This window comes from Hypanus sabinus, chromosome 19 (genome assembly GCF_030144855.1).
Source record: "Hypanus sabinus isolate sHypSab1 chromosome 19, sHypSab1.hap1, whole genome shotgun sequence".
Lineage (NCBI taxonomy): Eukaryota > Metazoa > Chordata > Chondrichthyes > Myliobatiformes > Dasyatidae > Hypanus > Hypanus sabinus.
This window is the reverse complement of record NC_082724.1, coordinates 59762681-59785802: the sequence shown is the minus strand read 5'-3', so window position 1 is coordinate 59785802 and position 23122 is coordinate 59762681. Positions and strand designations below refer to the sequence as shown.

At 42.4% G+C, this 23122-nt stretch overlaps 1 protein-coding gene across 12 annotated transcripts in view; it reads left to right on the top strand.

Moving 5' to 3' along the window:
* The window catches only part of cacna2d2a (calcium channel, voltage-dependent, alpha 2/delta subunit 2a), a 909486-nt gene that overhangs the window by 72546 nt on the left and 813818 nt on the right, over nt 1-23122 (top strand). For all 12 annotated transcript variants that reach the window (XM_059944500.1, XM_059944501.1, XM_059944510.1 and 9 more), the window contains exon 2: nt 21194-21275. In XM_059944500.1, coding sequence (XP_059800483.1) covers nt 21194-21275 — 82 coding nt within the window. The remainder of the gene's footprint in view (nt 1-21193; nt 21276-23122) is intronic.

Genomic DNA, 23122 nt, shown 5'->3' with positions numbered 1-23122 from the left:
TCTTGTTGCATTATTACAGATTGTCAGGTATGATGTTGTGACCATAACTGAATCATGGCTGAAGGATGGTTGTAGTTGGGAGTTGAATGTCTAAGGTTACACATTGTATCAGAGGGATAGGAAGGTAGGCAGAGGGGGTCTCTTGGCTCTGCTGGTAAAGAATGACATCACACCGGGAGAAAGATGTGACATAGGATCAGAAGGTGCTGAATCCTTGTGGGCTGAGTTAAGAAACTGCAAGTGTAAAAGGACCCTAATTGGCCGTTATATACAGACCTCCCAACAGCAGCTGGGATGTGGACCACAGATTACAATAGGAAATAGAAAAGGCAGATCAAAAGGGGAGTGTTATGATAATCATGGGAGACTTTGACATGCTGGTCAATTGGGAAAATCAGGTTGGTAATGGATCTCAAGAGGGTGAGTTTGTTGAATGCTTACAAGATGGTTTTTTAGAGGTGTTTGTCATTGAGCCTACTAGAGGATCAGCTATACTGGATTGGGTGTTATGTAATGAACCGGAGGCAATTAGGGAGCTTAAGGTAAAATAGTAGGCAGTGATCATAATATGATTGAGTTCAACTTGAAATTTGATAGGGAGAAAGCAAAGTCTGACGTAGCAGTATTTCAGTGGAGTAAAGGAAATTACAGTGGTATGAGGAGTGGGCCAAAGTAAATTGGAGGGAGCTGCTGGGAGGGATGACAGCAGAGCAGTAATGGTGTGAGTTTCTGGGAAAAATGAGGAAGGTGCAGGATAGGTTTATTCCAAAAATGAAGAAATACTCAAATGGTAAAATAGTACAACCGTGGCTGACAAGGGAAATCAAAGTTATTGCAAAAGCAAAAGAAAGGGCATACAACAAAGCAAAAATTAGTGGTAAGACAGAGGATTAGGAAGGTTTTAAAATGCTACAGAGAGCAACTAGAAGAATCATTTGGAGGGAAAAGATGAAATACGAAAGCAAGCTAGCAAAGAATATCAAAGTAGAAGTAAAAGCTTTTTCATGTATGTAAAAAATAAAAGAGAAATGAGAGTGGATATAGGACTGTTAGAAAATGAGGCCGGAGAAATAATAACGTGGAACGTGAAAATGGCAGATGAACTAAATGAGTATTTTTCATCAGTCCTCACTGTGGAAGAGACTAGTAGTGTGCCAAGTGTAGAAAGGTATGAGAGAAGAGAAGTGAGTGCAGTTACTGTTACAAGGGAGAAGCTCAAAAGGCTGAAAGACCTAAGGGTACATAAGTCACACGGGCCAGATGAACTGCACCCTGGGGTTCTGAAAGAGGTAGCGATAGAGATTGTAGAGGCATTAGTAATGATCCTTCAATATTGATTGGACTCTGGCATGGTGCTAGAGGACTGGATAATTGTAAATGTCACTCCACTCTTTAAGAAAGGAGGAAGGCAGCAGAAAGGAAACTATAGACCAGTTAGCCTGACCTCAGTGGTTGGGAAGATGTTGGTGTCAATTGTTAAGGATGAGGTGATGGAGTACTTGGTGGCTCAGGACAAGACAGTACAAAGTCATAATGGTTTTCTTCAGGAGAAATCCTGCCCGATGAACATGTTGGAATCCTTGAGGTGATTACAAGTAGGATAGATAAAGGTACATCACATCTTTGCTAGTGTTCAGATGTCTGTATATAACTCCCATCATGGTATTTTTACCCTTGCAGTTTCTTAGAACCCACAATGATTCTGCACCTTCCAATTCCATGTCCCCTCTTTCTAATGATTTGATTTCATTTTTTGCCAATAAAGCCACATCAACCCCTGTGTCTCCCTGCATGTGCTTTCGATATATGTGTATTCTTGGACTTGAAGCTCCTTATAATCCAGGCATCATCCTGGTAAATAGACAATAGACAATAGGTGCAGAAGTAGACCATTCGGCCCTTTGAGCCTGCACCGCCGTTCTGAGATCATGGCTGATCATCTACTATCAATACCCGGTTCCTGCCTTGTCCCCATATCCCTTGATTCCCCTATCCATAAGATACCTATCTAGCACCTTCTTGAAAGCATCCAGAGAATTGGCTTCCACTGCCTTCCGAGGCAGTGCATTCCAGACCCCCACAACTCTCTGGGAGAAGATGTTTTTCCTTAACTCTGTCCTAAATGACCTACCCCTTATTCTCAAACCATGCCCTCTGGTACTGGACTCTCCCAGCATCTGGAACATATTTCCTGCCTCTATCTTGTCCAATCCCTTCATAATCTTATATGTTGCAATCAGATCCCCTCTCAATCTCCTTAATTCCAGCGTGTACAAGCCCAGTCTCTCTAACCTCTCTGCGTAAGACAGTCCTGACATCCCAGGAATTAACCTTGTGAATCTACGCTGCACTTCCTCTACAGCCAGGATGTCCTTCCTTAACCCTGGAGACCAAAACTGTACACAATACTCCAGGTGTGGTCTCACCAGGGCCCTGTACAAATGCAAGAAGATTTCCTTGCTCTTGTACTCAATTCCCTTTGTAATAAAGGCCAACATTCCATTAGCCTTCTTCACTGCCTGCTGCACTTGCTCATTCACCTTCAGTGACTGTTGAACAAGGACTCCTAGATCTCTTTGTATTTCTCCCTTACCTAACTTTACACCTTTCAGATAATAATCTGCCTTCCTGTTCTTACTCCCAAAGTGGATAACCTCACACTTATTCACATTAAACATCATCTGCCAAGTATCTGCCCACTCACCCAGCCTATCCAAGTCACCCTGAATTCTCCTAACATCCTCATCACATGTCACACTGCCACCCAGCTTATTATCATCAGCAAACTTGCTGATGTTATTCTCAATGCCTTCATCTAAATCATTGATGTAAATCGTAAACAGCTGTGGTCCCAATACCGAGCCCTGCGGCACCCCACTAGTCACCACCTGCCAATCCGAGAAACACCCATTCACCACTACCCTTTGCTTTCTATCTGCCAACCAGTTTTCTATCCATGTCAATGTTTTCCCCGCAATGCCATGAGCTTTGATTTTACCCACCAATCTCCTATGTGGGACCTTATCAAATGCCTTCTGAAAATCGAGGTACACTACATCCACTGGATCTCCCTTGTCTAACTTCCTGGTTACATCCTCGAAAAACTCCAATAGATTAGTCAAGCATGATTTGCTCTTGGTAAATCCATGCTGGCTCGGCCCAATCCTATCACTGCTATCTAGATATGCCACTATTTCAACTTTAATAATGGACTCTAGCATCTTCCCCACTACTGGTGTTAGGCTGACAGGTCGATATTTCTCTGTTTTCTCCCTCCCTCTTTTCTTAAAAAGTGGGATAACATTAGCCATTCTCCAATCCTCAGGAACTGATCCTGAAACTAAGGAACATTGGAAAATGATTACCAATGCATCCGCAATTTCCAGGGCCACTTCCTTTAGTACCCTAGGATGCAGACCATCTGGACCTGGGGATTTGTCAGCCTTCAGTTTCATCAGTCTACTCATCACTGTTTCCTTCCTAATGTCAATCTGTTTCATTTCCTCTGTTACCCTATGTCCTTGGCCCATCCATACATCTGGGAGCTTGCTTGTGTCTTCCTTAGTGAAGACAGATCTAAAGTACTTATTAAATTCTTCTGCCATTTCTCTGTTTCCCATAACAATTTCACCCAATTCATTCTTCAAGGGTCCAACATTGTTCTTAACTATCTTCTTTCTCTTCACATACCTAAAAAAGCTTTTGCTATCCTCCTTTATATTCCAGGCTAGCTTGTGTTCGTACCTCAAATCTCCTCTGTAACCTCTCTGAAGTTTCAACATCTTTCTATAATGGGGTGGCCAGAACTGAACATAATTCTCCAAGTGTGGTCTAACCAGAGTTTTATAGAGCTACTTCATGGGTCTTGAATTCAATCCCCCAACTAATGAAAGTAAACACACCATCTACTTTCTTAACCATCCTGTCTACTTGCACTGCAACTTTGAAGGATCTAAGTTTATGAACAACACTCCCTCTGAAAACTGCGAAGCGCTTACAATTTTTTTGTAATATGCAAATGATGAATATTTAGAGTGAAAATTGTAATCTCACATACTTTTTATTAATTGAAGGGTATAATGAAATGCAGTGCAACAAAAGAAAATCTTTCATGTTTCGTAAAACTTTTTCTCGTGTCTTTATTGCAAATCTATTATCATAAACACTGTTCAGATTAATTTTGCATCCAGATGAAAGATATGTCTTAATCTTCAATTAGATCATCCACATGTTCCACTTCTAGTCTGTTTCTGAATTTACATTTGATTAAACTCATAAGACTTTTGTAGTCATCACTAGGTACCTTGTAACTCTGGAGAGCCCTTTCTTCCTTTTGACTAGATGTTCCACATCTCTTGTCAACCAAGGTTCCTTCACTCTACCAGCCTTTCCCTGCTTCAGTGGGACAAACCGTTCAAGAACTCCATGCCTGTGCTCCCTAAGCACCTGCACATTCTGTTGTGCATTTCCCTGAGAAGATCCATTCCCAGTTTAGGCTCTTGAGTTCTTGCCTAATGGCATCATGAATCCCACTTCCCCAATTAAACACTTTATTGCACTCTCTGCTTCTATCCTGTCCAAGGCTATGGTAAAGGTCAGGGGCTTGTGGTCCCTTATCCTGCTTGGACTTCACTAACATATTTCCAGCCCTACCTTCTTTTCCTTCTTCTAAACTCAGACTTCTTGAGTCTCTTATTTATCTGTCATGTGATTCTCATTTCCCTTACTCTTCATAAGCTAAAGAGTCTGCTTCCAGCCCAACACTGAGTGGACACCCAGTTGTATCTATCAGTGGTGTCTCTTGCCGTTTGCTCCCATGCTGTTGGACTACTCCCAGGATATAACATTGCCTAATATTGGGAAAAACAAAGGCAATATGCTTGTAAACTGCTGCAAACTACCTTCTGCTTGCATCTAGTTCCATTCTCCTTTTTAATTGTTCATGTTCAAGCAGACAACTGGGGACTTTGTCTGCTGTTCAGTTGGGACAAATTCAAACCCCCAGCATAGATATTCCAAATGAGAATCCTCACCCTTCAGGTTGTCCATCCCTTTCATCAGCTTCCTTTTTCTCTAAAAGCTTTCAACTTTTTTAATGTGAAAAAGATGGGAGCTTTAGGAATACATAATGGAATTTTGTGAGTAGATAACTCTTTGATGTTATCTTCTGTGCCTGGTGAATAAGCAGTGATTATCCACTTCTGAACCTACTATCAATAACTTAATCAATGTGGTTTTTGGAAAGGACAATAAGTGGTCTAAATGTCTGTCCTGGGCATTTCTGAAAGGCAATTTGTTTTGTTGATGTGTATCCCAGGTCATCTGAAGTTCACTTACCAAATGAAAGAATAATTTATAGATATTGTAAAACTGAGTGTATGTGGTATTGTTCTGGTGTGTTGTTTGAAAGGTTCTGGAGGGTAGAGACTAGAAAATGTCAGTGATCACTGTCGAAATGTGTTTAATTTTGGAGCATCAGAGGCCTGCTTAATGATAATATTGTCCTGTATTACATTTATTAGTAAAAGGTGAATCCTAAATAAAGAGAAATGAGGGGAACATAGTGTCTTTTGCACTTAAAGTAAATTAGTGTTGTTGCTTGCCATCCTGTTAGCCAGGGCCACATATGTTTGGTCCTGATGAAGGGTCTCAGCCCAAAACATTAACTTTACTCTTTTCAATAGATGCTGCCTGGCCTGCTGAATTCCTCGAACATTTTGTGTTTGTTGCTCGGATTTCCAATATCTGCAGATTTTCTTGTGTTTTGTATGTTTAGTGAAGACCAATTATCTACATACTCTTTGGAGGAAATGCAAGACGTTTGATTATAGTCATAGAACACTGCAGCCGTGAAGCAGGCCATTTGGCCCATCTAGTTCTTGTCAAACCATTATTCTGCTTAATCCCATCAACCTACACCTGGTCATCGCCCTCCATATCCCTCCCATCCATGTGCTTATCCAAGTTGATCTTAAATGTTACACACTATGAGCTGCCAACTTGTTACAAAGAGACTAACTGATAAATTTTCAGATGGCATTTGGTAAAGAATCACATGAATCGTTTGAACTAATAAATGGATAGCAATGATTTAGATTTAGTACTTAAGTTGGGGAGAAAAGGAAGAAAAGAACACTGTTCTTTTTACTTACCAGAGAGAATTTATATTGTAATCTCTAAAGGCCATTTTTGGGCTAATGCTTATAATATTATGCATAAATGACTTGGAATTGGGTCCAGAGAGAACCCTCGTGAATTATGCAAATTCAGCAATGGAGTAATTGGTGAGATTAATAGGAACAGAGTTCAGGAAGATGAGGATGCTGCTGAAATTCACAGACATGCAGCGGGTGGGATAAAGTGTAAATTGATGCACTTTGGCAGAGGAGGAGTGGGGAGGGTGTGCAGAACATGGGAGGTTATTTTAGAAACAAATTTGCAGCCACACAAAGGGGGCCTGCTGCAAATAAACAAAGTACAGGGGGATCTCAGCAGATCAGTCAGTATCTTTGGAAGAATGCAGCCAGTCAATGTTATGGGTCAGAACCTTGCATCTGGAAAGAGACCCTGCTTCTCTTTAAAGTAGAGACCAAGGAGGTCTAAAGGGTATTGAAACTTGAGATGGTTTGATAGAACAAGTGAGCAGAAATTGTTTCATGGAACACAAAACATAGAAGATCTGCAGCACATTACAGGCCCTCGCCCCACAATGTTGTGCCGGCCATGTAACCTACTCGAGAAGCTGCCTAGAGTTTCCCTACCACATAGCCCCCTATTTTCCTAACCTCCATGTACCTATCTAAGAGTCCATTAAAAGACCCTATTGTATCCACCTCTACCACCTTTGCTGGCAGTGTGCCCACCACTCTCTGTGTGGAAAAACTTACCTCTGATATCTCCCTTGTACCTACTACCAAGCGCCTTAAAACTATGCCCCCTCATATGGTGCATTGGCCTTCATTAATCCTGGAATTGAATTTAGGAGCCAAAAGATATAAAAGATAGAGCTGTGTAAGACAATGAGAGGCATTGATTGTGTGGATAGTCAGAGGCTTTTTTCCAGGGCTGAAATGGTTGCCACAAGAGGACACAGGTCTAAGGTGCTGGGGTGTAGGTACAGAGGAGATGTCAGCGGTAAGTTTTTTTACACAGAGAATGGTGAGTGCATGGAATGGGTTGCCGGTGATGATGGTGGAGGTGGAAATGATAGGGTCTTTTAAGAGACTGTTGGATAGGTACATGGAGCTTAGAAGAAGAGGGCTATGGGTAAGCCTAGTAATTTCTAAGGTAGGGACATGTTCGGCACAACTTTGTGGGCCGAAGGGCCTGTATTGTGCTGTAGGTTTTCTATGTTTCATGTCAGCCATTACAGCCCTAGGAAAAAGCCTCTGACTATCCACACGATCAATGCCTCTCATCATCCTGTACACCTCTATCAGGTCACCTCTCATCCTCCGTCGCTCCAAGGAGAAAAGGCTGAGTTCACTCAACCTGTTCTAATAAGGCATGCTCCCCAATCCAGGCAACATCCTTGTAAATCTCCTCTGTACCCTTTCTATAGTTTCCACAACCTTCCTGTAGTGAAGTGACCAGAATTGAGCACAGTACTCCAAGTGGGGTCTGACCAGGGTCCTATATAGCTGTAACATTACCTTAAACTCGATCCCACGGTTGATGAAGGCCTGTGCACCATATGCCTTCTTAACCACAGAGTCAACCTGGGTAGCATCTTTGAGTGTCCTAGATCCCCAAGATCCCCAAGATCTGGCTGATCCTCCACACTACCAAGGCTCTTACCATTAATAGTATTTTCTGTCATCATATTTGACCTATTGAAATTAACCACTTCACAATTATGTGGGTTGAACTCCATCTGCCACTTCTCAGCCCAGTTCTGCATCCTATCGACATTGCAGTGTAACCTCTGACAACCCTCCACACTATCCACAATGCCCCTAACTTTTGTATTATCAGCAAATTTACTAACCCATCCCTCCACTTCCTCATCCAGGTCATTTATTAAAATCATGAAGAGGAGGGGTCCCAGAACAGTTCTCTGTGGAACACCACTGGTCACCGACCTCCATGCTGAATACAAACCATCTACAGCCACCCTTTGCCTTCTGTGTTCAAGCCAGCACTGGATCCACAAAGCAAGGTCTCCTTGGATCCCATGTATAATTACCTTCTGAATGAGCCTTGCACAGGGAATCTTATCAAATGCCTTGCTGAAATCCATATACACTACATCCACTGCTCTACCTTCATTAATGTCAGAGCATCAGTCACCCCGGTCAAAAAGCTACAGATCATTTGATTAGGCATTAAGTGGGATGCCTGGCAGATTGGAACTGGGCAATTGGTTGGATGGGTGATAAATCCAGGGTCTTACTGTACATCATACGCTGGGGTGAAGAGGAGCAGGCTGGGGTGAAGACCTGGTAGCTGGTTGAATAGCACACATGGGGATGTTACAGAATAACAAGGCATGGAAGCAAGCTGTTCAGCCCAGGTCTTCCAATGGTGTTCACCCATTTGCCCAGGATTGGCACATATACGTCTAAACCTTTCCCATTCCTATACTTAACCAAATATATTTTATACTTTATCATCGTACCTATCTCAATCACTTCCCTTGGCAGTTCAATGAATATTTTATTCCATGAAGTAAAATCGTAGTGTGCCCAGCCTCTCCCTGTAACACTGGGCCTCAAATCCTGGCAACATCCTTGCAAACCTTCTCTGTACTCTTTCCAACTTAAAGTTTTTTTTCCCCTCTTGTAACAGGGCAACCATAATTGTACATAATATTCCATAAAATTATGTCCAGCAGAATAAAAGATATTTTGGCATTGCAGTATTTGATTGATCTGGGAGTCAACAATGATTGTTGTCAGGATTGGGTGTCACGGTAGGATTGCGGTTAGCGTGGTGCTGTTATGGCTCGGGGCATCGAAGTTCAGAGCTCAATTCATCTGTGAAGAGTCTCTGTACATCCTCCCCATGGAATGCAAGGGTCTTCTCCCGGTGCTCTGGTTTCCTCCCACAGTCCAAAGATGTACTGAATAGGTTTATTGGTCAGTGTAAATTGACCCATGATTAGGTTAGGGTTAGTCAGGGTCACAAACAAGTGAAAACCTGCAGATGCTGGAAATCCGAGCAACACACACAAAATGCTGGAGGAACTCATTTGGTCAGACAGCATCTATGGAAAAGAGTACAGGCGACGTTTCGGCCTGAAGAGTTGATTGTATGGTTTTCCATAGATGCTGTGTGGGTTACTGAGTTCCTCCAGCAGTTTGTGTGTGTTGGTGAGGGTTGCTGGGGTGGCATGGCTCGAAGGGCCAGAAGGGCCTTCTCCATGCTCTGTCACTAAATAAATATATGAAGTACATGGGCAGTGATGTCAACCTGTGAGCCACAGGGATGGAGGTACCATCAAGTTAGGTGCATAAACTGAATCCCTTCAGCAAGTTCTTGCTTCATTTTCTGAAGTGACACAAAACTACCAAGATATTACTGCATTCCACAATGAGGAAAGTCAGATCTGAATTTTTTTTTCACTGAATAAAATAGCGTTATGTTGTTGAAATCAGGGGCCAGTATATGAAAATAAGAACTTTGAAAAGACTACTAAGCTTGAACGTGCGTGAGGAGGACTGGGTTTCATGGTTAGGTAGCACAGCTTGAATGTAGGCTGCAATATTACAGCCCAGCACAGTTTCAGAATCCGAATCAGGTTCATTATCACTGACCCATGTCACGAAATCTGCTGTCTTGTAGCAGCAGTAGACAGCAATACATAAAAAATATACTATATCAAAGTATATTTTCAAAGCTCAAATAAATTTATCATCAAAGTACATAAATGTCACCATATACTACCTTGAGATTGATTTTTCTTTGCAGCCATTCACAGTAGAATAAAGAAATACCATAGGATCAATGAAAATCTGCTCACAAAGACTGACAAACTGCTAATGTGCAAAAGAGGATAGACTGTGCAAATATTAAAAAAAGTAAATGAATAATACTGAGAACAAGAGCTGTAGAGCCTTGAAAGTGAGTCCACAGGTTGTGAAATCACACACAAAATGTTGGAGGAACTCAGCAGGCCAGGCAGCATCTAGGAAGAGTATTGTCAATGTTTCAGGCTGAAACCCTTCAGCAGGACTGGAGAAAAAAGCTGAGTAGATTTAAAAGGTGACGGGGAGGTGAGAGAGAAACACAAGATGATGGGTGAATTCTGGAGTGGAAGGATGAAGTAAAGAGCTGGGAGGTTGAATGGTGAAAGAGACAGAAGGCCATGGAAAAAAGAAAAAGGGGGAGGAGCATTGGAGGGAGTCAATGCGTCAAGGAGAGAAGAGAGAGGGAAAAGGGGATGGGAAATGGGGAGTGAGGGGCCATTACTGGCAGATCAAGAAATTGATGTTCATGCCACCAGGTTGGAGGCTACCCAGATAGAATATAAGGTGTTGTTCCTCCAACCTGAGTGTGGCGTCATCACAACAGTGGAGGAAGCCTTGGATAGACATATGGGAATGGGAAGTGGAATTAAAATGGGTGGCCTTTTTTCTGGCAGATGGAGCATAGGTGCTTGATGAAGCAGTCTCCCAATCTACATTAGGTTTTACCGATATACAGCAGGCTGCACCGGGAGCACCAGACACAGTATATGACCCCAAAAGACTCACAGGTGAAATGTTGCCTTACCTGGAAGGGCTGTTAGGGCCCTGAATGGTAGTGAGGGAGGAGCTGTAGGGACAGGTGTAGCACTTGTTCTGCTTGCAAGGATAATTGCCAGGAGGGAGATCAGTGGGTAGGGATGAATGGACAAGGAGGTTGTATAGGGAGTGAATCCTGTGGAAAGCACAAAGTTGGGTGAGGGAAAGATATACTTAGTGGTGGGATTGCATTGGAGATGGCAGAAATTTCAGAGAATTAGTGCTGGAAGCAGAAGCTGGTGGGGTGGTGACAACACCACTGAATCAAAGGTGAATCAGCATATAGGAGGGAGATTAAAAATCTGTTTGAATGGTACCACATCAATAACCTCTCAAAGTCAGCAAGACCAAACAGCTGATCAATGTCCGTTTGGAGGAAGAAACCCGAGGTCCAAAGGCCAGTCCTCATTAGCAGATGGGAGGTGCAGAAGTTCAGTAACTTTAAACTCCCTGGTGTTAACAGGGATATCGAGGAGTGGATAGGGAAACAGATCCTGGAAAGGTGTAATAATAACAGAGGTGTCGTGATGGAAGATTTTAATTTCCCAAATATCAATTGGCATCTCCCTAGAGCAAAGGGTTTAGATGGGGTGGAGTTTGTTAGGTGTGTGCAGGAAGGTTTCTTGACTCAATATGTAAATAAGCCTACAGGAAGAGAGACTGTACTTGATTTGGTATTCGGAAATTAACCTGGTCAGGTGTCAGATCTCTCAGTGGGAGAGCATTTTGGAGATAGTGATCATAATTCTATCTCCTTTACAATAGCATTGGAGAGAAATAGGAACAGACAAGTTAGAAAAGCATTTAATTGGAGTAAGGGGAATTATGATGCTTTCAGGCAGGAAATTGGAAGCTTGAATTGGAAACAGATGCTCTCAGGGAAAAGTACGGAAGAAATGTGGCAAATCTTCAGGGGATATTTCCGTGGAGTTCTGCATAGGTACATTCCAATGAGACAGGGAAGTTATGGTAGGGTATAGGAACCATGGTGTACAAAAGCTGTAGTAAATCTAGTCAAGAAGAAAAGAAAAGCTTACAAAAGGTTCAGAGACCTAGGTAACGCTAGAGATCTAGAAGATTATAAGGCTAATAGGAAGGAGATTAAGAAGGAAATTAGGAGAGCCATAAGGGGCCATGAGAAGGCTTTGGCGGGCAGGATTAAGGAAAACCCCAAGGCATTCTGCAAGTATGTGAAGAACAAGAGGTTAAGACGTGAAAGAATAGGACCTATCAAGTGTGACCGTTGGAAAGGGTGTATGGAACCGAAGGAAATAGCAGAGGTGCTTAATGAATACTTTACTTCAGTATTCACTATGGAAAAGGATCTTGGTGATTGTAGTGATGACTTGCAACAGACTTAAAAGCTTGAGCAGGTAGATATTAAGAAAGAGGATGTGCTGGAACTTTTGGAAAGCATCAAGTTGGATAAGTCACAGGGATGGGATGAGATGAACCCCAGGCTGCTGTGTTATTGATGCAAGGGAGGAGATTACTGAGCCTCTGGCGATGATCTTTGCATCATCAATGGGGACGGGAGAGGTTCCGGAGGATTGGAGGGTTGTGGGTGTTGTTTCTTTATTCAAGAAAGGAAGCAGAGATAGCCCAGGAAGTTATAGAGCACAGAGTCTTACCTCAGTGGTTGGTAAGTTGATGGAGAAGATCCTGAGAGAAGGATTTATGAACATTTTGAGACGTATAATATGACTAGGGATAGTCAGCATGGCTTTGTCAAGGGCATGATTGAATTTTTGAGGATGTGACTAAGCACGTTGATGAAGGAAGAGTATGTAGTGTATATAGTGTAGATGTAGTGTATATGGATTTCAGCAAGGCATTTGACAAGGTACCCCATGAGCAAGTAAGGAGGCATGGGATCCAAGGGGACGTTGCTTCGCGGATCCAGAACTGGCTTGCCCACAGAAGGCAAACAGTGGTTGTAGAAGGGTTTTATTCTGCATGGATGTCGGTCACCAGTGGTGTGCCTCGGGGATCTGTTCTGGGACCCTTCGTGATTTTTATAAATGACCTGGATGAGGAAGTGGAGGGGTGGGTTGATAAGTTTGCTGAGGACATAAAGGTTGGAGGTGTTGTGGATAGTGTGGAGGGCTGTCCGAGGTGACAGAGGGGACATTGATAGGATGCAAAACTTGGCTGAGAAGTGGCAGATGGAGTTCAACCTAGATAAGTGTGAAGTGGTTCATTTAGGTAGATCAAATATGATGGCAGAATATAGTATTAATGGTAAAACTCTTGGCTGTGGAGGATTAGAAGGATCTTGAGGACTGAGTCCATAGGATGCTCAAAGCAGCTCCGCAGGTTGACTCTGTGGTTAAGAAGGCGTATGGTGTATTGGCCTGCATCAACCATGGAATTGAATTTAGGAGCTGACATAATATTGCAGCTATATAGAACCCTGATCAGACCCCACTTGGAGTACTGTGCTCAGTTCTGGTTGCCTCACTACATGAAGGATGTGGAAGCTATAGAAAGGGTGCAGAGGAGATTTATAAGGATGTTGCCTGGATTAGGGAACATGCCTTGTGAGAATTGGTTGATTGAACTCAGCCTTCTCTCCTTGGAGCAACGGATGATGAGAGGTGACCTGATAGAGGTGTATAAATGATGAGAGACATAGATCGTTTGGATAGTCAGAGGCTTTTTCCCAGGGCTGAAATGGGTGCCACAAAGGGACACAGGTTTAAGGTGCTATGGAGTGGGTACAGAGGAGATGTCAGGGGTAAGTTTTTTACTCAGAGAGTGGTGAGTGCGTGGAATGGGCTGCTGGCAACGGTGGTGGAGGTGGATACGATAGGGTCTTTTAAGACTCTTTTGGATAGGTACATGGAGCTTAGAAAAATAGAGGGTTATAGGTAAGCCTAGTAATTTCTAAGGTAGGGACATGTTCGGCACTACTTTGTGAGCTGAAGGTCCTGTATTGTGCTCTAGGTTTTCTATCTTTCTGTGTTACTATCATATCAAAGGATTGTCCTGGGACTAGTACCTAAGTTCTGTTACAAAGATGGCATGGCAGTGCTTATACTTTCTTAGAAGTTTGCACGGATTCGACATGTCAACTAAAAACTTGGACAAACTTCTACAGGTGCACAGTAAAGAGTATCCTGATTAGTTGCATCATGGCTAAAAAACACCTGCAAAAAGTGGTGTTTACGATTCAGTCCTTCACAGGCAATGTTGTCCCCACCATTGGACACATCTGCAAGGAGTGGTGCCAGAAGAAAGCAGGACCCATCAACAAGGACTCTCCACCACCCTCCCCCCCCCCACACACACATCCGGACCATGCTCCTCCCTTGCTGCTGCTATTGGGAGGGAGGTACAGGAGCCTCATTTCCACATTCCCACATTCAGGAACAGTTATTACCCTTCAACTATCAGGCTCCTGTACAGGCATGGATAATTTCACTGACCTGAACCCTGAATTGGTGCCACAACCTACGGAACACAGTTAATCTTCTTTTGTGCAGTGGTTGTTTGTTAATCTTTGTGTGGTTTTCATTGATTTTATGGAAATTTGTTTTGCTGTGAATACCTGCAAGAAAATGAATGTATGGTGACTGATAATAAATTAAATTTACTTTGAATATAAAACCTTTGGCATATATATTTAATAGACCGCTACATTGAGTACCTTCTCTTCATCCATATTCTTACTTCCCATTCCCATTCTGACATGTCAATCCATAGCCTCCTATAATGCCACGATGAGGCCACTCCAGGTTGGAGGAGAAACTACTCAAATTCCATCTGGGCAGCCTCCAACCTGTTGGTATGAACATTGATTTCTCTAACTTTGTTAGGTTCTTTCTCTCCCCTTCTCCCTTTTTCCATTCACCATTCTGGCTCCCCTCTTATCCCTTGTCTTCACCTGATTATCACCACCTTCTCCTCCTCCTTCCCTTTCTCCTATTTTCCATGCTCCAATCAGATTAATTCTTCTGCAGCCTTTATCTCTTACACCTACCAACCCAGTTTTTCATTTCATTCCCCCAATGCCACCCACCCACCTTCCCTACCACTCGCCAATTTGTACTTCTTTCCTCCTCTCACCTTCTTATCTGGCTTCTTCTCTGTCCCTTTCCAGTTCTGATCAAAGATCTCGGTCTGAACTGCTTATTGCCCTGCAGTGATGGTGCCTGATCTGCTGAGTTCCTCCAGCACTTTGTGTGTTGCTGAACAAAATAAATATACTTACCAATTCCCTGGAAAAGCTTTTATGCTGATATCTTGTTCAGATATGACTTGTAATGAGATGTGAGTTATAAAATGTACAAATTGCCTATACCTAGGAAAAAAGCAAAGCTGGGAATTAAAAAAATTAATTGCAGTGAACATGAGAAATGTGAAAATGCTTGACCAGTGTTTGTTGGCTTCCCTTGAGCATGTCATAGACAGCACAGAGATTGGCCCCCATTCTGACCATCAACTACCATCTATGGTAGTTCCATTTACCTGCTCTGGCTCCGTAGCTTTCTGTGCCTTGGTCATAGTGTTCAGCCAGATACTTGTTAAATGTTTTGAGCCTTTGCCTGCACTGCACTTTCAGGAAGTACTTTTTAGATGTCAGCCACCCACTGGGTGAAGGAATGACTCCTCCTATCTTCTTTCATCCTTACTCCTCACCGTAAGTGAGGAGCATTTGGTGACTGTACTTGCTGAAGTTTAGAAGAATGAGGGGGGGATCTGCTTGAAACCTACTAAATATTAAAATGCCTTGATGGAGTAGATTTGGAGAGGATGTTTCCTATAGTAGTGGAGTCTAGGACCAGAAGGCACAGCCTCAGAATAGAAGGACGTTCCTATAAAACAAGGCCAAGTCGTTGGGTATATTTAAAGTGAAAATTGTTGGGTTCTTGATTAGGAAGGGCGTCAAAGGTAATTGGGGAATGGTAGGAGAATGGGGTTGAGAGGGGTAATAAATCAGCTGTGATCAAATGGTGAAGCAGACTCGATGGGCCAAGTGGACTAATTCTGCTCCAATGATCAGAACTTGCATACTTTGGCTTTAGGTATTTTCTTAATATAGAAAATTATTATTACCAAATCTATGTATGCCTCTCATAGTTTTGTGTACTTCTTGTCAGGTCTCCTCTGCTTCAAGGAAAATAAACTCAACCTAACCAGTGTCTCCTTTACAACTGAAATGTTCCTCCTGGTCAACCTCTCAGCACTCACTTCATCTTTGGCTAACCAAAGTTTTACAAAATTGTGCCACTGCCTCCATGCTGTTATATTCTATTCTCTGGCTAATTAGGCCAGCTTTGTTTTTCCTTCTTCACCTTAACTACTTGTGCTGCCACGTTTAGGGATTTGTGAATGTACTCCAATGCCATCCTGTTCCTCAGTACTCTGTACCTTCTTGAAATCACTTCCAGTGCATCCTTTTGAAATTCATTTGTCATTGTCGTGTACAACTTTGCGGCTGATCATTATTGTTCTGTAACCTAGGACTCTCCTCCTCATAGTAAACGCCATCAAGTTGCATGCCATTTGTGAACATACTAATTATGCTTGTTACATTGATATTCAAGTGATTTATGTATATGATAAAGGGCAGGAGCCGCAGCACTGATTTGCATGGAGCACCACTGGTTCCAGTCTTTGAATCACAAAGGGAATCTTCCACTATCATCTTCCCTCAGTCTCCTATTATCAAGCTAACTTTTGATCTAATTTGCCAAATTGCCTTCGGTTCCATAGTCTCTAATCTTTTGGACCAGTTTTTCATTTAGAACCTTGCTTAAAGGCCTTACTGAAGTTCATGTTGACTCCATCAACTGCATTATCTTCATCAATATATTTTGCTGTTTCTTCAAACCATTCCCTTTTTATCCCCACTTCTATTGTGTCTGCAGCATCTGTGCCATTTTAGTCATCCTCCTCAACTTCTTTTAATAGGCTGAGGCTAAATTCACTCACATTCCATTGCATTCTCCAACGTCTGGTAACTGCTCCCTTATCTGACTCTTTTTCCTCTCATTTCCTGGTCCACCGGCCCCTTTTCACCCTCTCTCTTTCAGCCCCTCCCCCGCTCCCCATTTGTCGATCCTCTCACTGGTCCCCCTCCCTTTATTCCATGGTCCACTGACCCCTCCCAAGAGATTCCATTATCTTAGCATCTTTGTCACTTCCAGCTTCTGACACTGTTCTTCCTGTCTCTGCCTATCACCCTCCGTACCTGGATCCTGCTGTCACCTGCCAGCTCTTTCACCACTCCTCCTTCCACCTCTTTATTCTGGCTATCCCCCTTCTGTGTTTCAGTCCAGATTAAGGGTCTCAATCTGGAACATCAACTGTCTATTTCCCTCCATGGATGTTGCCTGACCTGCTGAGTTCCTCCAGTGTTTTGTGTGTTGCTCCAGATTCCAGCACTTGTATTCTCTTGTGTCTCTGCTAGTTGTTGATTGCCCAGTGCTGGGGTAAAGGCTGTGCTCATTCACTCTATCTATGCCCCTCATGATTTTGAACATCTCCATAAAATCATCCCTCATTCTCCTATGCTCCAATAAATAAATTCCCAACCTGCTCAACCCCTTGTTATATACAGGTTTCCCCTGCTATTTGAAGGTAGAACTTTCCTATGAAATGGTTCATAAGCTGGAATGTCATAAAGTGAAGAAGCAATTACCATTTATTTATATGGGAAAAATTTGTGAACGTTCACAGACCCAAAAAATAACTTAACAAATCATTGGCATGTGTTATGTGTTTGGCAATAACACATAAAACCTAAAATAACAGTAACATATAGTAAAAGCAGGAATGATCTGATAAATACACAGCCTATATAAAGTAGGCATACTTTTCTGCAACTACTGTAGCACTGTCCACAGCAGCGAAAATCTCGCGCAAGCGCTCTCAGCAGAAAGACTCGGCGCAAGTGCTCTCGGCAGTAGCACTCTTTCCAGTAACCTTTAAGCTATGAAGCTGCCAAATCATACCAAATAACACATAACACATAAAAATACACAGCCTATATAAAGTAGAAATAATGTACGTCCAGTGGAGTTTCGCTTACCGGAATTGGGAAGACAGTGAGCACTTAGGCTGAGTCGTCGGAGGTTGGGGTGGTGGGAGGTAGAGGAGACTGGAGTGTCATCTCATCATCGTCTTTCTCCATCAGGGCAGGCAGGTCATCTTCTTCTATGTCTGCCTGCCTCGATGTCGAAGATCGAGGTTTGTTGTCTGCTGTGGCTGATGTGGAAGGCTTGAAAAACAACAGTATGCTTGACTGCTTAGCTTTGCACATTTTTTTATCATACAGTTCTTTGTAAGCACTCAAACCATCCTGCAAATATGCCCTAAACCTATGTACCCTTTCAAAATTAAAGTCATACTTTTCTGCAATCATTGGAGCATTGTCAATCGCAGCGAAAATCTCAGGCAGTTGCTTCGCATTCAGTTCCTGGACGACTTCACTTTTGAACCGTTCGCTACTGCCTTTGGCTTCAATTGTTATCCTTTCCTCTTCATCAGCTCTTCATCTGTCAGTTCTTTGTCATGAGATGCCAAAACCTCTTCACCATCACCTTCATCAAGTTCCACAAACCCTTTGCCAAACTCGCTATGTCCTTACTTCGTTCACCACAATTGAAACACTTTATTATGTCTAGGTTTACACTAAGTGTAACACCCTTACGTGCTCTTTTAGGCTTTTCCGATACCTTAGAACCTTAAAAATGCAAAAGCTGACCCCTACCCAAATAAAGTTCTATTTGCCATTCTTTGACCCACTTACCCAGCTGAAGAATATCTCTTTGTAAATCCTGATAGCCATCTTCACGCTAAGTGATACCACCTGTTTTAGTGTCATCTGCAAAATTACTAGCCATGCTTTGTACATTCTTATTCAAAAAATTGACTTAAGGTAATGAATAGCAATGGACCGAGTACCAATACCACTAATCACTGAATGTAGTCTCAAAGACAATGTTCCACCATCACCTTTTGCTTCCATCCATTAAGCCAATGATGTATCCAATTAGCTAGCTCACTGTGGGTCCCATGAAACTAACTTCTCATAGCAGCTAATCATGCAAAGCTTTAAAGGTCTTACTGAAGTCCCTGAAGTCTACTGCCTTGCCCTCTTCTACTTTCTTGGTTACTTCTTTAGAAAACTCAACTTTGTGAGATGTGATCTCACATGCACGAAGTCGTTCTGACTATCACTAGTCACGCCTGTCTTTCTGAATGCTTGTGTATGTTATACCTCAGCAACTTGCCTAGCACAGATGTTGGGCTTATTAGTCCATGGTTGGCAGGTTTTACTTTACAGTTCTTCTTAAATAAAGGCACAGCATGAGCCACACTCCACTCTTCCAGCAACTCACCAGTTGCTAAAGATACAAAGCATATATCACAGCTAGAATTCTGCAATATTTTCTCAAGCTTCCCACAGTGTTCTGGATACATGTTAAAGTTCAAAATTCAAAGTCTATTTATAATCGACGTACATATACTTATGTTATTATACACTACCTTGAGATTCATTTCTGGGGGAAAGTACAATAGAATTTTACAAAAAAATACAGCACAGTATATTATCTCTAGTTACCAAATGACATAATACTGAGCTAGTACAAAGCTAAGTACTCTTATTTCTGTTTCCCAAATATCTTCCTATTTTAACTATATACAGTACTGTGCAAAAGTCTTAGGCACCTTGGCTATATATAAATGTGCCAAAGTCTTTTGTACTGCATATATATATAAATTTGGAAAGGCAAGGACTGATTTGGGATTTGTGCTTTTTAGCAAGTGTAACCTTAACAGGGTGATAATACCTCAGAAACCTTAGGTACACCTAATGCTGCTCCTGGTATCTTTCTCTACACTCCTTGTTGAATCCCGGCTTATCCGCTGATGTGAATATGTTTGTGATAGAATTATCGATTGTGGTGAATAACATTTCTGATGATCCACAGTCTACATTTGAGCTGCCAGATCTGTTCTTCATCTGTCCCATTTAGCACCATGTTGTGCCTTGCAGCATAATGGGGCATGCCCTTGGTATGAAGAACAGGACTTTTGTGTTTACAAGGTCACCACTTCTACCTATGTTATCCAGTGATGTATGAATCTGCTGCAGGTAAGTTGGAGAGGACAAGGCTGTCGGTCTATCTCCTTGGTTTGTTCCCTCACCACTGGCCTGGCAGCAGTGTTCTTCAGACTTGGCCGGCTCTGTCTGCGGTGGCTCCAAGTCATTCATGAAGTTGCCAACCAGAAAACATTCTGTACTGTTTCAATTTTGTGGCAAATAATACAAATGTATGTAAAAGGATTTGGTTTCACAATAGTGAAGGGGATATAGGTAGATGAAGAAATATGAGAGACAATTTGAGTTGAGAATAAACATTTAGATAGTGTTGTCTTAACATTTAGAGGGCAGTGGACAAACCCTGTCCTGCTGTAGAGATGGTTGACAGCTTCACGTTCCTTGGCAGCCATATCATCAACAACCTCTCCTGGTCCCTCTACACTGATGGGATAATCAAGAAGGTTCATCATTATAACTAATGTCTCAGACATCTAAGAAGATTTGGCTTGGCGACAAGAATTATCTCAAACTTCTGCAGATACAATATCCTGAAGAGCTACATCTTAGCCTGGTACAGCAGCTGCTACGCTCTGCTCGACAGAACCCCTGGAGAATGGTAAACACTGCCCAGTCCCTCACACATTCAGCATTTTCTTCATGGTGCCTTGCACCAGGAAGGCTAACAGTATTGTCAAGGATACCTGACACCCTGGTCATTTTGTTTTCCCTCTTCTACCTTCTGGGAGAAGGTACAGGCCTTTGACAGGCCAGGTGACCAGACTCAAGAACAGCTTCTTTCCCATCTCTTTCGCATCCCATTCCTGAAGACGCTGCTATGCTTATGGATTCTTAACTCTTCCTCTTTTGTTTATTCTGCTATTGTCACCTTTCTGTGCTCTTCAGTTTGCACTACTCCACTATTCTGCTGTCTTGTGCCGTTTGCAGTATTTATTATTACTATGTACACTGTTTACTCTGTAAGCTTCACATGAGCTAGGAGTTCATTGCACCCTGATGTATTTGACAATAAAATAATCTGAATCTGAACCTGAGCCTCTGTTCCTGTGGGCTTGGTGTGCCTCTACTGAGAGTGTGTGCACTTCTGAAGATAAATAGGAACTCTTTTAATGGATTTCAAAGTGAAAATGGAAATTAATAATACTGCAATTCTTACATGTGCTGCTTCAGTTGAGTTGCTGTCTGGTGGAGTTTGATCATCTGCCCTAACTTGTGTGATTACCAGGTATCTGTAATGTTAGGATCAGGTTCTTCACAGAGTGTGATTCTCAACTTCAAAGTGTCAAATTTAATAGCTTTTCGAGTGAAGAACTGAGATTCTTACATTGTTAGATAATAAGATTTGCCTAATTAAATTCTTTGCTATTACAACTTTCTGTGTTTTTCCTCTGCTTAGAATTCAGTACTGGGCAGGGAGGATTGAACAAGAACTGGACCGAGTAGTCCAACAGGTCAGCGGGATTCAACAGCTTAAAACGGTATGTGCTCTATATTTATCATCTGTGTTGGTTGGCATGACGTTCTCAAAACTTAACAGTGACTCACTTCTAAGTGCTTAATTCACTAAAGAGTTCTTTGGGATGTTCCAAGCTTGTCTTATCAAAGTGCCTATGCTTTTTGTAGTTTAATTTCAGGCGCTGTTAGCTAATTTACAGGGCAGGTACTGTGTATTGGCTGCGTGTATATCAGGGCTTGCATTTTTCCTGCAACTACCAACGTGCCAAATAACACAAGAAAAAAAGCTTGCATTTTCAAATCATTTTCACAACTTCAGGGCATGATCTGCATAGCACTTTGAACTGTACTCATTGCTATAGCATAGGAAATATACAGTACTCAACACGGCAGCCAATATGGAGAAACAACAGCTCAGACAGCATCTAGAGTAGCCAAGCAACCAGCACACGTTAAAGATGTGTTGACTGAATGCTGTTTGGACCACCCATTTCCTTTCTTGGTATATTGTGGCACATCAAGGATCTTGAGCTGGGTGGGCTGCCAGGTGCAGTAATGGTTACTCCTCAAGAATATTCATGTATTGAAGTTGTGAGAAACACTTTAGTGATACAAGTCTGTCCTGCTTTTTACATATGTACAAAGTACTGCGTATGTTAACTGTAGATTGTCTGGGTGATACAAGGGATAGGCATGCATGCTGACAGATTAGCACATGAATTGGTACAATTACTGGTGTGTCTGGTTAGCTGACCAAGTTTGACATTGTCTTTGTAACATTATCCTCTACCTCAGATTTTTTGTTGTCAAGTCCCTGATCCATGCTTTTATCTCAGAATATTGCTGGCCATTCTGCCCTCGTTTATCAGGAAGTCACTTGAATTCTGCTACCTAAACACCACTAAAAGTATCCGGGTGATTGTTAGTTCCTTGCCCCCTTGATTTACATTGCCCACCAGAGCTGTTAAGCAGCTGACCAACAGGGGTCAAAGATATATGTTTAATTTTTAAAAAAAAGTTTATTTAGAGATACAGCCTTTTTTGGCCCAACAAACCCACTCTGCTCATTACACCATGTGACAAGTTAACCCATTATTTCGTCTGTCTTTGGAATGCTGAAGGAAACCGGGGCACCCAGACAAAACCCACACAGTCAGGGGATGAATGTATGTACAAGCAAACAGCAGCAGGAAGCGAGCCCATGTCCCTGTCCCTGGTGCTGTAATAGAGTTATGCTAATCGATCTGCTACTGAGCCCAAGAATGGAGAGAGGTTTAGGGAGGGAATACCAGAACATAGGTTCTGGGCAGCTGAACACATGGCGACTCATAGCAGAGCGACTCGTGAGACTGGAGGGATGCAGTTATTTCTGTGATTTGTTAGGTTGCTGGATGAATACAGAAGGAAAAAGCGGCAAAGCTGGATGGTGGGCTCTCTGTGTCCTTAGCCTGCCGTGTGTGTCTATGTTGGCATCAAATACTTGTCTTTTCTGTAGTCCTATTCTCACCTACCAGAGGAAACAATTTGCTGCCTTTATCCTATCTGTCCCTTTTACAATTTTATATGATTCTGTAAGATCACCTCTCATTCTTTGAATTCAGCAAGTACAGTCCCAGGCGACTCAATCTCTCCTCATAGTCTAACTCCATCATCTCCAGGTTCAACAGTGGACTTCCTCTTCTCCATCTCCAAAGCCAGTATATCCTTCCTCACGTAAGGAGACCAGAGCATACATAGTGTTCCAGGTGTGGCCTCACCAGTACTCTGCATGGATGCAGCATAACCGCCGCTCACACCCACTGCTCTTAAATTCAGTAATACCTCTAGCAACGAAGGTCAATATTGCATTTGCCTTCTTGAAAATGTATTC